Source organism: Hevea brasiliensis, chromosome 17 (assembly GCF_030052815.1).
Source record: "Hevea brasiliensis isolate MT/VB/25A 57/8 chromosome 17, ASM3005281v1, whole genome shotgun sequence".
In the NCBI taxonomy this organism is placed as follows: domain Eukaryota; kingdom Viridiplantae; phylum Streptophyta; class Magnoliopsida; order Malpighiales; family Euphorbiaceae; genus Hevea; species Hevea brasiliensis.
Window position 1 is genome coordinate 54,557,282 of NC_079509.1, and position 13,594 is coordinate 54,570,875.

General features: G+C 30.6%; 2 protein-coding genes, 1 long non-coding RNA gene and 1 pseudogene across 9 annotated transcripts; all 4 read left to right on the top strand.

Moving 5' to 3' along the window:
- Window positions 1-468: 468 nt before the first annotated feature.
- Window positions 469-5,368, top strand: LOC110651290 (uncharacterized). 7 transcript variants are annotated; one of them, XR_009145509.1, is made up of 6 exons: window positions 472-1,290; window positions 1,831-2,366; window positions 3,115-3,686; window positions 3,782-3,865; window positions 4,002-4,105; window positions 4,902-5,368. XR_009145509.1 is itself a non-coding variant. In XM_021806582.2 (5 exons), the coding sequence occupies exons 1-4, from the start codon at window positions 576-578 to the stop codon at window positions 3,816-3,818; spliced, it is 1,860 nt and encodes a 619-aa protein (XP_021662274.2). In that variant the 5' UTR covers window positions 472-575; the 3' UTR covers window positions 3,819-3,865; window positions 4,902-5,368. The 7 variants fall into 7 exon arrangements, 6 of the variants coding, with proteins under 6 accessions (XP_057995423.1, XP_021662274.2, XP_057995422.1 ...); XM_021806582.2 differs by lacking the exon at window positions 4,002-4,105; XM_058139439.1 differs by lacking the exons at window positions 4,002-4,105; window positions 4,902-5,368 and adding an exon at window positions 4,706-4,895.
- A 1,059-nt stretch (window positions 5,369-6,427) lies between these two features.
- LOC110651292 (uncharacterized) lies at window positions 6,428-7,332 on the top strand. Its single transcript, XM_058139444.1, has one exon. The coding sequence runs from the start codon at window positions 6,487-6,489 to the stop codon at window positions 7,012-7,014; it is 528 nt and encodes a 175-aa protein (XP_057995427.1). The 5' UTR covers window positions 6,428-6,486; the 3' UTR covers window positions 7,015-7,332.
- On the top strand, window positions 7,105-8,715 carry LOC131169089 (protein ACCELERATED CELL DEATH 6-like; annotated as a pseudogene).
- A 3,552-nt stretch (window positions 8,716-12,267) lies between these two features.
- Window positions 12,268-13,185, top strand: LOC131175376 (uncharacterized). Its single transcript, XR_009145510.1, has 2 exons — window positions 12,268-12,678; window positions 12,955-13,185. It is a non-coding gene; the product is annotated as an uncharacterized LOC131175376 (long non-coding RNA).
- The last annotated feature ends 409 nt before the right edge of the window (window positions 13,186-13,594 follow it).

The following is a 13,594-nucleotide window of genomic DNA, read 5'->3' on the forward strand; positions in this document are numbered from 1 at the left end:
TTTATTTTAAATTTAAATCAGACCATATTATGGTCGCTGCAAGGGCTGCAACCATCAAATGTCCAATTTATGTATCATCTTTTATTCTCCTCTTTCTCCTATATATATATATATATATATATATATATATATATATATATATATATATATATATATATATATATAAAATTGTAAATTTGTGCACTCGTAGGATTTTTAATTTTATTATTTCAAAAGCAATCAACCCAATGCACAAGACAAATAATAAAATTCTCTCAATAAAACAAAAAAAATAATTATAAAATTTTACTTTTGAATTTATTGAAAATTTTATCTTATTATTTTTATAAAGTTAAAGCTCAAAAGTTTATGATCCAAATTAGAGCAATTATTGAAATTCTCAATAATTTTTTTTAGAAATTAATTTTTCATAAATTTTTTTTCATTGAAGATAATATAATATAAATTAATGTTGCGTATAAATCTGGGAGAGACGCCCAGGCTATGCCTGCTATATTTTTACACTACCTTAAGTCATCAAGTCTTCAACTAAAGCTCACACCTATTTCAAATTCTACCACTTTCTAGTTATCGAGATGTCGACTGCTAGCATAAAGTGCAACCACCGGATATGCCCACACAGGGGAGACAACTTAACGGAGGCAGCAGAACGAGGCAGATTTGATCGGTTCAATGAACATTTAGATCATCTTGATTTCATTGTGACACCAAATGGAAACACAATACTACATATTCATCTTTCCCGTCAAAGGGAAATATCTACTGACTTTATTGAGCAAGTAGTTGTCCAATGCCCGAGGTTGTTATCGCAGGAAAATTTTGACGGTAATACTCCGTTGCACATTGCAGCTAGTCACGGGTATACTAATGTAGCGGAAAAACTAATCAGGTTGGCAGAGGCCTTACATGATGCATTAGATTCACGGAGAAGAGAAGTGGCAATAAATATCTTACAGAATGAAGTAGAGGCAGCAGAGAGGGCAAACAGAGTAGTGAGGGAGATGTTAAGGAAGGTAAATGAAAAAGGAGAAACGGCATTGCATGTGGCAGCACGAAATGGAAGAAGTCTTGGTGTTTTGAAAGCAATATTGAGCAAGGAAGATCCTCAGTTCGCATATCCTGTTAATAATCTTGGGGAATCTCCTCTTTACTTGGCTGTTGATAGCACATGTACAAAAATAGTGGCTGAACTGTTAAATAATCCCAATTCACAATCTCTGGAATATGATCGCCTTTATGGCCGTTATGATGAAACGGTGTTGCATACAGCAGTAAGACGATGGGATACAGGTATGATCAGTAGATAACAGGCTTCCCTTATATTAGTTACTAGTTTAATATTTGCCTGTTAGTGTAGGAAATGATCTTTCTCAATAACATTTTAAAAATCACATTAGACGATCACAATAAGCACCAAATTGTACAAACTAGGCAGAGAAAATTTAAGACAAACGTAGAAGCCTTATTATAGTTCAGATATTGAGTAGCCAAATTAAGAACAAAAATTTGAATTATGAATGCCATGTATATACATACTTAATTTCGATACTTTCACTTCGTTTGGATTGATGGATAGGAAGAAACAGAAAGGAAAAGGGTAGGGGGATAAGTAGAGTTTAATGGGTTGAAAAAGGAAAAGAAAAAGGGATGGTTTAATTATTCCTTCAAATTCCACTTTGTTTTTTCATTAAAAATGAGTTTTTTTATTTTTTGAGTTCTCTATAAATATTAAAATTATTTTTTAAATATGATTATTTTATCCTTAATGTTTAAAATCTATGCTCAATTAAAAGTTGACTACAAAATTTGTCTTTGTTGACTTTCTTTCAGAGATAGTACGTATGCTCTTGGAGAAACAGAGTAGTTTGGCTAAAAAAGAAGATGGGCGAGGAAAGACTCCACTTCATTACGCTGCATATGAAGGTTCTAGCTCAATGGTGGCAACTTTATTAGATAATGATGGTTCTAGCTCAATGGAGACAACTTTATTAGATAATGATGAATATATTGCTAGGCAATTACAGGTTATGGGAGCTCTTCACATTGCAGCCGCTCAAGGCTATAAACACGCAATGAATGAGATTATTTCTAAACGTCCAGACTGTTGTAAACTCACTGACACAGAGGGCAAAAACGTTCTTCATTATGCAGTATACAGTAGACATGAAGAAGTACTGAAAGCAATCCTTGAAGAGTCATCATTAATTTCCCTCATAATTGAGAAAGATAATAATGGGAATACGCCTGTCCATGTATTCAAGGCTCTTAATCTCCCTTTATCTTCTTTCATACTTGATGGAGATACTGATGCCTTCATCCTTTGGAAGAAATTATACTGTAGCCTCCCCGAAGACTTTACCATAGAGGTCAGTTGCGTGTGTGTGTGTGAAATTTTTATATTAATAAATTTTAATTTAATGATATTAAAATTATTTTTAAAATTATGATATTTTAAATTTAAATTCTGTCAAATTTAAATTTATGAAAAATAAAATAAAAAATTTTGAAGTAATATATAAAAGGGAAATTAATTAGAAAATGAAAGGTAAACATTCTCAATGCGAAGTTGTTTTTTGGTTTAAAAAAAAAATCAATTGCTTTGGCAATGATAAATTTAGCTCAAGAATGAACCATCAAATCACATGACTTTGTTCTCTGTTTTTTTTTTTATATTTATAGCAGCTAAATTTTAATTTTTTTTAAAAAAAACTTTATGTAAAAAATTAAATAAATAATATATTTTAACAAATTAAATGTATATTTATAAATTAATATTATATGTATTGCTAAGCGATATTAATTTAATTAAATCTCTTAACATTGTAATTGAAATGATATAATTTTATAAACCGACTTTTTATTGGTTATATAATAATTAATTTAAAGTATTTGCACCGTTAATTTTTTTTTTAAACTTTATTTTCACACCTAATCTATTTTTACGATAGAATTTCAATTATTGCACTGAATTTGAGTCTTTACTCTTGAGTTTACTTAAAAATTTTTTAAAAGTAAAACTTCGATAACAATTTTTTATTGACTGCATTATTAAATTTTGATTCTGATGGTTTAGACTAACTATACTTGTTAATTAGTATTCGAAGATTGTTGCAGAATTCCTTGCTTTGGAGCAACGAAGATCATTTCAAAGTTACGAAACGTCATCCGGAACGTAAAACAGAAATGGCAAAAAAGAGAGAAGAAAAGATAATACTTCAATTAGAAAAAGCCAAAGACTCACATCTGGTGGCCGCAGCACTTGTAGCAACCGTAACTTTTGCAGCCGCATTCACCTTGCCTGGTGGTTATATAAGTGATGAAAAAGACTCAGGGAAAGGCACTCCCATTCTGATAAAAAATTCAGCTTTTAAAGCATTTATTATATCAGACGCTCTAGCTATGGCTCTTTCTACTTCTTCTGTCTTTATATACTTCATCATGGTGATGCTAGGATATGGACCAAAATACTACTGGTTAATAAAAACTGCCTTCAGGTTTATCTTCCTTGCCATGGGAGCAATGGTGGTTGCATTTGCTACAGGCACTTATGCAGTTCTTGCACCTTCCTTAGGGCTTGCCATTTCTACTTGTGCCATTGGTTTGAGCTTCTTTCTTTTCTTGTTTTATGTCCTCAAAAGGTTAAGTAGTATTCCTGACGATTATGATCATGAAAGGATTTTAACACTGTAAGTAGTTCTTTCTCCTTTTCTAGTAATTTTAATTTTTTCAATTTTTAAATAATTTAATTAATTAATTAATTATTGTCATTTTAATATTGAAGCTTATGGCTAAGTTTTGGAGGCTATTGCTTGGTCTAAATGCCCTGCGAGCTGCGTGATTGGCTTATAGAATGCTTGGTTAGAAGGTACGCTTAGTCTGTTCGATATGTCCCTTTCTGAATGTACATAACGTGTATTGTGAGCTGAAGAATATGTTTTAAGAATGTCATTTATATATTTACAGAGTTAAATGTAATACTTTTGGATTACTGATGTTCAAAGGCATACACTTGGTTTGAATGGATGGCTAGATAAGAGAGGACAGAAAAGAAAGAGTAGATGGGCAAGAGTATTTCTTACATGAGAGCTTAATGATTTTGAAAAAGGTAAAAATAAATGAAGTAATTATCTATTCAAACGTTACTTTATTTTCTCATAATGGAGAGAATAAGAGCTATTTCTCCCCCACTATTACAATTATTTTTTAAAAAATAATTCTTCAATTTTTACTGCTTAATTATCCATGCTCAATTACAAGTAAATTGGAAAATTAGTCTTGTTTACTTTCTTTCAATGGTACTATATATGCTCTTGGACAAAAAAATTAACTCCACTTCACCATGCTGCAAAAAGAGGTTCTATTGTCTACGTACGTTGTCATAAAGATGAGAACGGAACAATTATTCACAATATGGATTGTTGGTATGGCTAGAGGTGAGTTAGATTGTTCTAGTAGGTAATTTTCATAACTCCTTGGACAAGGCACTCCTAAAATTGCATTATATTTTAAAAGTTTGCTTGAGTACAAGTAAAAATTTGAGTTTGGGAGTATTTAATACATGCATTTTATATAGCAATTTAGGTTAAATTTCATAATCATTTAATTGATTTATTATTTATTTTTAGTTAATTTTATTAGTTATTCAGCTAATTTTTCATAATTGTCAATTTTTGGACTAATTTATAATTTTGCTTTTGTTTTATAGATAAAATCATATTTTTGAGGGACTAAAAAGTAATTGTACAAGTGAGGAATGATTTCCAGGTCTAAAAGTGCGAAAATAAAGCTTAGAAATTGAAGAATATGAAAATTGCCAAAATCTGCACAACTTATTGCATAACCTGTGAAGCTTTTATATAGAAATCTAAAATAATTTTTTGACCTATCGAAATTTGTACAAGGGACTACACAGCTTGTGCACTTTCATGTCTATCCTGTGCACCTTCACGGAGGACATTTGAAAATTATTGAAACTTGCACAACATGCTGCACAGCCTATGCAGCTTGGTTGTACACTTTCATGGAAGATATCCAAACATGCCAAAACCTACACAGGCATCTCGTACAGTATGTGTACCTTCATAGAAAGCCTCTGGAGACTGCCAAATGCACACTTGTTTGAAATTCTACCACTTATGATGGAGAAGTCAAATGCTAGCAAAAATTGCCTCCACACGAGATGCCCATCCATGGATGATGACTTAAAGAAGGCAGCAGAACAAGGCAGATTTGATCCATTCAATGAACATTTATATCATCTTGATTGCATAGTGAGACCAAATGGAAACACAATACTACATATTCATGTTTCCTTTCCAAGGAAAATATCTACTGAGTTAATAAATCAAGTAGTTAGCAATTGCCTGAAGTTGTTATCATAGGACAATTGAGAAGGTAATACTCTGTTGCCCATTGTAGCTAGGCACGGACATACTGATGCAACAAAAGAGTTGGTACAAGCTCCCTTGATAACTTTCAAAGGAGCAGCCACTCTTGTTATGGCAGCTATTGGACCGTCCCTCCAATCAAGACTAAGTGATCTTCTACTCTTTCCTAACCCTCAACATCCAATGTGAAGAGAATCAGAAAATAAATGCAAAATGGTGTTCAATCCAAGAACAATTCTTTCAAGAAGAAATACCCTTGAATTTCAATTAAAACTTATAAGAGAACAAACCTTGCAAGAGTTGTAAATAAAGTTCATACAAGAACAAAGCTTCTTAGAGCATTATAGCCATGGAAGGCTCTCTCTACCTCTCAATTACAATCTGAATTTTGAAGCAAAAAATGAAAACAAGAGCAGCTATATCTGTTGGAGTGGGTATTTGGCCAAGCTTCCCTAATGGCCAAAGGACAATTGCAAACTTGGTTAATACCCCATACTCTCCCTAAAATGTATATAAAATTCAAACATAAATAGTATGCTCTAATTGAGCAAGACACACATGAAAGACAAGCTGAAAGAAAGTGCTTTGTCTTGAAACTGAAAGTAGAAACTTTGTTTTTACTGTAAATGGTTGGAGCATGGCTGGAACTCTTATGCAAAGTTATGCTTCCAATTTTTACAAAATGGATAAAAGCATCTTCAAAAGGTTAATGGAGTTAGGCTGCCAATTGTGCCGCCACCAAGGCACTCTACCTGGATGCCACATAGGATGCCAACTAGGATAGACTTGCTGACGTGGCTGCTGATGTGGCTGCCACATGTATGCTACCTTGGATGGATGCCACTTGGTCTCTTGGCTCCTCAAATATGCTAAGGAATGTATAGCAAGGTTAGCTTTTCTCCTCCTAGTCCAAACCGAATGCTTGCAATAGGTTGGACTTGGTGATGTGCTCATGTACCATGCCTTGAAGCTTCTTAGCCATTGCTCCTTGAAGCTTCTTAGCCATGATGACCGGATCCTCATCAAGAGCTCATCAAATAGGTAGAGGCCTTACATGGTGCAATGGATATACAGAGCAGAGAAGTGGTAACAGGGGAAAATGGAAGCAGTGAGGGAGATGTTAAGGAAGGAAAATAAAAAGAAAGAAATGGCCTTGCATGTGGCAGCACGAAATGGAAGAAGTCTGGGTGTTGTGAAAGCAATATTGAGCAAGGAAGATCCTCACTTCACATATTCTGCCAATCGTTATTGGGAAACTCCTCTTTACTTGGCTATTGATAACACACGTACAGATATTGTCGCCGAACTGTTAAATAATCCCAATTCACAATCTCTCCAATATGACGGCCGCTTATATGGTGAAACGGTGTTGCATAAGGCAGTAGAACGCTGGGATATACGTATGATTAGTAGATCACAAATTTCCGTTATATTAGTTTACTATTTGCCTATTAGTGGAGGAAATGAATTGCAAATCCCTTTCATAATAAAATTTCTCTTTCAGAGGCAGTACATCTGCTCTTGGAGAAACAGAGTACTTTGGCCAAAGAACAAGATTCTGGTGGAGGGATTGCACTTCATTATGCTGCAAATGAAGGTTCTAGCTCAACGGTGGCAACTCTGTTAGATAAGGATAAATCTATTGCCTGCATTGCCGATGTTGCAAAATTCACAGCTCTTCACATTGCAGCCCTTCAAGGCTTTAAACACGTAATGAATGAGATTATTGCTAAATGTCCATACTGTTGTAAACTCATTGACAATACAGGTAAGAACGTTCTTCACTATGCAGTACTCAGTAAAAATGAAGAAGTACTGAAAACAATCCTTGAAAATTCATCATTAATTTCCCTTTTATTTGGGAAAGATGATGAAGGGAACTCGCCTGTCCATCTATTCAAGGGTATTAATCTCCCTTTGCCTAGCTACTTTCATACTTGATGGAGATGCTGATGCCTTCATCCTTCGGAAATATTACTTATTATTTTTTTTATATTATCATAAAATATATTTTGAGTCAAATAAATTGATTTTTATTTATAATTATTTTTTTTTATTTTCATTTCTAAATGCATATAAGATAGATGCATATAAAAAAAATAAACTAATTATATTAAATAAAAACTTCTATAAAAAATAAATAAATTTTAGTTAAATGATGTTAAAATTATTTTTTAAAGTTATAAGATTTCATATTCAAATCTGATTGAATTTAAATTAATAAAAAATTTTGAAGTAATATATGAAATGGAATATTAATTAAAAAAATGAAAGGTAAACATTGTCAATGCAAAGTTTAAAAAAAGAAAAATTAATTGCGTTGGCAAAAAAAATATATTTTAACAAATTAAATGTATATTTCATAAATTAATATTGTATGTATTGCTAAGCGATATTAATTTAATTATATATCTTAACATTGTAATTGAAATGATGTTATTTTATAAACCGACTTTTTATTGGTTATATAATCATTAATATAATGTATTTGCACCGTTAAATTTTTTAAAACTTTATTTTCACACCTAATCTATTTTTATGAGAATTTCAATATTATTGAGTGAGTTATTAATTATCCTGCACAACGTGAATTCGTCATCAAAACGATTATTATGATAGAATTTCAATTATTGCACTGAATTTGGGTCTTTACTCTTTAATTTAATTAAAATTTTTTAAAAATAAAACTTCGATAACAATTTTTTATTAACTGCATTATTAAATTTTCTTTGCAGAATAACTTCTTATTTTCTTTGCTTAAGGACAAGAAAGACATTTTGGATGTTATGAAACTTAATCGGAAATATAAAACAAAAATGGCAAGAAAGAGAGAAGAAATTATATTACGTCAATTAGAAGAAGCCATAGGCTCACATCTGGTGGCTTCAGCACTTGTAGCAACAGTAACTTTTGCAGCAGCATTTACCTTACCTGGTGGTTGTATAAGTGATGAAACTAATTCAGAGAAAGGAACTCCCATTCTGAGCAAAAATTCAGCTTTTAAAGCATTTATTATATCAGATACTATAGCTATGACTCTTTCTATTTCCTCTGTCTTTATCTACTTCATTGCGGTGATGTTAGGATACAAAACAAAATACTGCTGGTTGATTAAGACTGCCTTCAGGTTTATCTTCCTTGCCAGGGGAGCAATGGTGGTTGCATTTGTTGCGGGCACTTATGCAGTTCTAGCACCTTCCTTAGGGCTTGCCATTGCCACTTGTGCCATTGGTTTGAGCTTCTTTCTCTTCTTGTTTATATCTTCATAAGGTTATGTTGTATTCCTCGTTATGATGATTATGATGATGGAAGGATTTTAACTCTGTAAGTAGTTCTCTTGCTTTTTTTTTTAAGTAATTTTAATTTCTTTAAATTTTTAAATAATTATTAATTATTATTATTATTATTATTATTATTATTTTGAAGCTCGTGGCTAAGTTGCGGAGGCTGGTGGTTGAAGGACTATATCAAGAAAAGGCTTAGGAAATGGCAGACTGACAGATTGATTAATTAGAATGTTTTTGGCAGAGTGACAGATTGATTATTATTTCTTTAGATGTTCATTTTCACGTGTTTCGGTATTTAAGAATCAAGCAAGTTCCTCCAAACTGTTCCTTCGTCTATATGAAACAGCTACTATAATAATTATGTTTCCAAGAGATTATGGATTGCTATTAGGGGTGTTCGGTTTCAGTTCAGTTCGAGATTTGCTTAAGAATCGAAACCGAATCAGAATTTCGAAATTTCAATACGATTCTGGTTCGGCTCTTCATTGTTTTGATTTCAATTCGGTATAGTTCTCAGTTTTTTTGTTTTAATTCAGTTTGATACAATTTCAGTTTGTATTATTTTCTTAAAAAGTCATACTTGAATTAGCGTTTAAGTTTTGAATTGAGTTATTAATATATAATATATCATATAATACATCTTTTAGCTATATCTAAATTATATAATCTTTAATTATAAGGTACATATATAACTTAGAATTAAATATATTATATAATATAATAGTATATCATATAATATATATTTTAACTATTTATTAATCATTTAATATTTAATTATGAGATACAAATATAATTAAGAATTAATATATATATATATATATATATATTAATATAAGATAATAATATATTTATAATTAAGAATGATAAAGTAATTTAATATATTTATAACTAAAATTATTAAAAAAATATAGAAAAATGAAATTCAATATTAAGTTATATTTAGTTCATAATTATATATACATACATAAGTATATATAATTATATTGAAAATATATAATACATCTGAAAAAAATATAGAAAAATATATATATAAACTCGATTCTCGGTTCAATTCTGATTTAATACGGTTCCGATTCGATCTCGATACAGTTCGATACGATTTTTCAATTCAATTTGGTTCAATTCTCTAAAAAACTGTGCATAGCCCTAATTGCTATGATTTTGGTAGAAATGAACAGCATTTTGTACTAGTAGCTGCAGTTAACAGTTGTGGAAATGGATACACACTTTGTTTATTGTTAAAACACTGACTACTTAGCTGCATTTCTTTGACCATAAATTACTCACTTCTTTCTTTGCAGTATGCTTTGGTAAAGCCGACATGAAACCAGTGATGGAACCAAAATTTTGGTTTATGAGAGTTTAATTAAAATACATGATTTATTAATAAATTATTTATTTATATATTGATTAAAATAATTGAATAATTAATAATAATAATCATTTCATAACTATAAAATAAAATTTACATAAAATTATTATTAAACTCACTTAAAGTTTTTAAAACCCTCGAGATCTCTCGTACTTGTTAAAATTTAATATAAGAATAAAAAATAAAATTTTAAAAATTACCATTAAATTCTTAAAAATTTTTAAAATTTTAGGTGGGCCAAATGCCCCCCTTGCCCACCCTGGCTTTGTCCCTGCATGAAACTAATCCTAGTGCCCATAGATGGAAACCATGATGACAAAAATTAAGCCCAGATTATTTGAGTGTTTGCAGATCTGCATTTATTATCTAGTCCCAAAATTTAAGGCATATTTAGTTTAACTATTGCATTAAGCTGTTAGCTAACATGCTTTTCCATGGAAATAACATGGGGATATTATGCTCCCATGTAAAAAATAATTCCCAAATTTATGGTATGAAATCTAACACCGCTCTCTAGCAATCAGATTTTGCAGCTAATTAATTGTCCCATTTAATCTTGCAAATTGAATTGGAGAAGATTCATCAGGTGTAATCCATTTAATGTGATTGCGATGGTAGATTGGTTGTTCTTGAAAGCAGAAGGAAAGGAAGGAATTGAAATGGAAATCTATCACAACTACCCCTTTCTTCCACCTCTGCATGTTGCACACCTGTAATAACTTCCTGCTCAATTTAACGGCAGGCTCCTTTTTATTTTAAGACTAGCAAAAAAATTGATTTTATTTACTCATTCAAAGCACAAAACCGAAGCAAAATAAATAACTAATTTGAATTAATTTCCATTTAGTTAGTTTCAATAATATAAAAAAATTTATTATAAGAAAATTAATTTTAGTAAAAACATTTTCACAAAAAGTTGTCTGGCATTTGCATGTTTTTTTTCACACAGATTTTAAATTTTTCTATATTTTTATTAAGTAAAAAAATTTTAAATATTTTTTTAATTTAGAAAAATATTATTTGTTTAAAACATTCCTAGTTAATATAATACTGAAATCTAACGATAATAATTTTATTTAAAAATATAATTTGACAAATTTTAGTAATAAAAATTAAAATATTGTTAATTTTAAGTAGGAATTTTAAAATTAATAGTAAAAATTAATTTCGATTTAAACTATTATCATGTCACATCCGAATTTAATAAAATAGAATGAATTGTGATAGTATTTTATAAATACGTTATTATCTTGAATATATTAACTTTTTTATTTGATCACGTGAAAGGGACAAAAGAAACATCTCGCTCTTTCTTCAATAATTTCTGATCTTTAATGGACCTCTCAATAGAATTAGAAGCCAGATGAAACTTTTCGATTTTTTTCAGAAACAGATGATTATTCATCTCTTTTTTACCTCCATGATTAGTCAGAATATTGAGAAATATCTAAAAAGGCATTTAAGATATCGGTCTGTTATTAGTGAATATATTTAAAAATATTATAAATACTAGTAAACAGAATCAAACCGTTCTAGTTCCGTAATTTGATTCAGTTTTTAAAGTAACTCGGTTCGGTTTGGTTATAAATTTTAAAAATTTTGGTTATTTCGGTTTAATTCAATTTTGAAAAAAAAAATAGATTGAACTGAACTGAATTGAATTATTTTTTTTAAAATTACTTTATTTTTATAGGAAATTTATATATTATATGTATTATTATATATATATATATATTTTTTAATTTCATTGATTAATGATTATTACATTCAAATCAAGGTCAAATCAAATCAAATAACTTGAAAATTAAGTCTAAATAAAAAACTAATCAAAATTCAAAAACCGATCAGTTTGAACCAAACCAAACCGAATTAGCTCAGTTCAGTTTTTTATACAATTCAGTTCGGTTTGGTTTCTAAAATATAATAATTTGATTTATTTGGTTCGGTTTAAATCGAATACTCAGTCCTACCTATTTGGCATTGAGTTTGGAGAATCTAAATTATTTTTTTGAATAAAAGTATTATTTAAAATACTATTAAAAAAATTAAAAAAAACTACTTTATTATATTAATATCCTTATTATTAAAATTTATCAAATTTAATTTTAAATTATTTTTAATACTCTCTAATTAATACATTTAAAAAAATAATTTTCCTAACAATAATTTCAACGGCGAACGAAACAAGTACTTAGTCTTTTAGTCCACATTGGGTAACAATTGGGCCTTTATTATCAAGTATAAAGGCAAGAGGAAATGTTAATGAATGCAATGTGTTCTTCATGCCAATAGTCTTCTTCCTTAGAGATAATGTATGCCATTTTAGCATCCATTTTGGGTGACGCCACATCGGTGTTCCTGGCTTTCTGCTTCTTCTTTTGCGACATATCAGTGCTCCACTGCTCTTGTTTTCTACTTCTTCTTCAGTTTGTTGCAAGTGGGTTTTGAAAGTTGAGATTTTGATTTTTATTATGGTCTAGGTTCTGCCCTTCGTGCGTCCATGGCTCTATGCGACTGCAAGTCCTTCCATTTAGGTTTGCGATTCCAAGGGAAACCATGGTGATTGGTGTATGTGAAATTGTGAAATTGCAAAATTGTGGTGGTGATCGATTTTCATTTTCATAATAATTCGGTAAATTTCTTGTTTCTGAAACTGTGAATTTGAGAATAAATCTGCCGATTTGAAATTCTTGTTCTTCCTCTTTATGATTACAGTATTTGTTTGTGTGAATTTGTGCATTAATATTGCGATGGTGATTGGTGAATGTGAAATTGCGATGGTGACCAATTATTTTGCTGTGAGATTGAGATTGAATGGTGGAGATTTATTTTCGATTTCTGCTTTAATGTGTTAAATTTTTTCATTAAATTTGTTATTATTCTTTATTTTATTGTGGGATTGAGAAAGAATGGTGGCTGGAAGCTTGGATATTGTGACAGTGGATTGGGAAGCCGAGAATGGAGCAGAGTAAGATGGAATGTAAGCGATCAGTAGTTAGATGAGTCCACTCGTCTGTGAAGATGGGCAAAAGGATCTCTCTACATGTGTTTGAGAAGGGCAAAATTAGAAAAATAAAATATTCATGTTTTGAATTGGAACTGTTTCCCTGAACAGTAAATCGGATTCTCCTTTAATGTATAGTAATATATAATATTCGTGTTTCGTCCTCAAATTATATTCTTTCTAGTTTCTAAATACTATTTTCACAAACATAGGCCAATCACTGGCGTTTCCTAGTCTCGAAAATGTTTTTGAGACGAAAATGGCAGGACAAGCTAACACCACATTTTGGGATCGTATCCGTAAAATTCAAAAAATGAAATTTCTTAAAAAAAAAATGTGTTAAAAACTAAAAATTGCACCAAAGCAAAGATGGGGCCAAAGCCTTCATGCCACAGAGTCGCAGACTAGAAGAGAAAGGAGAAAGAGAAGACAACAAGATTTGAACTTTCGCAGCATCCCGTATGGACCAGTGCAGTATACATGCCACCTCCTCAGAACAGTATGTTACATTGAAAATTCCTTCCTCTCAATTTGAGCAATTTGT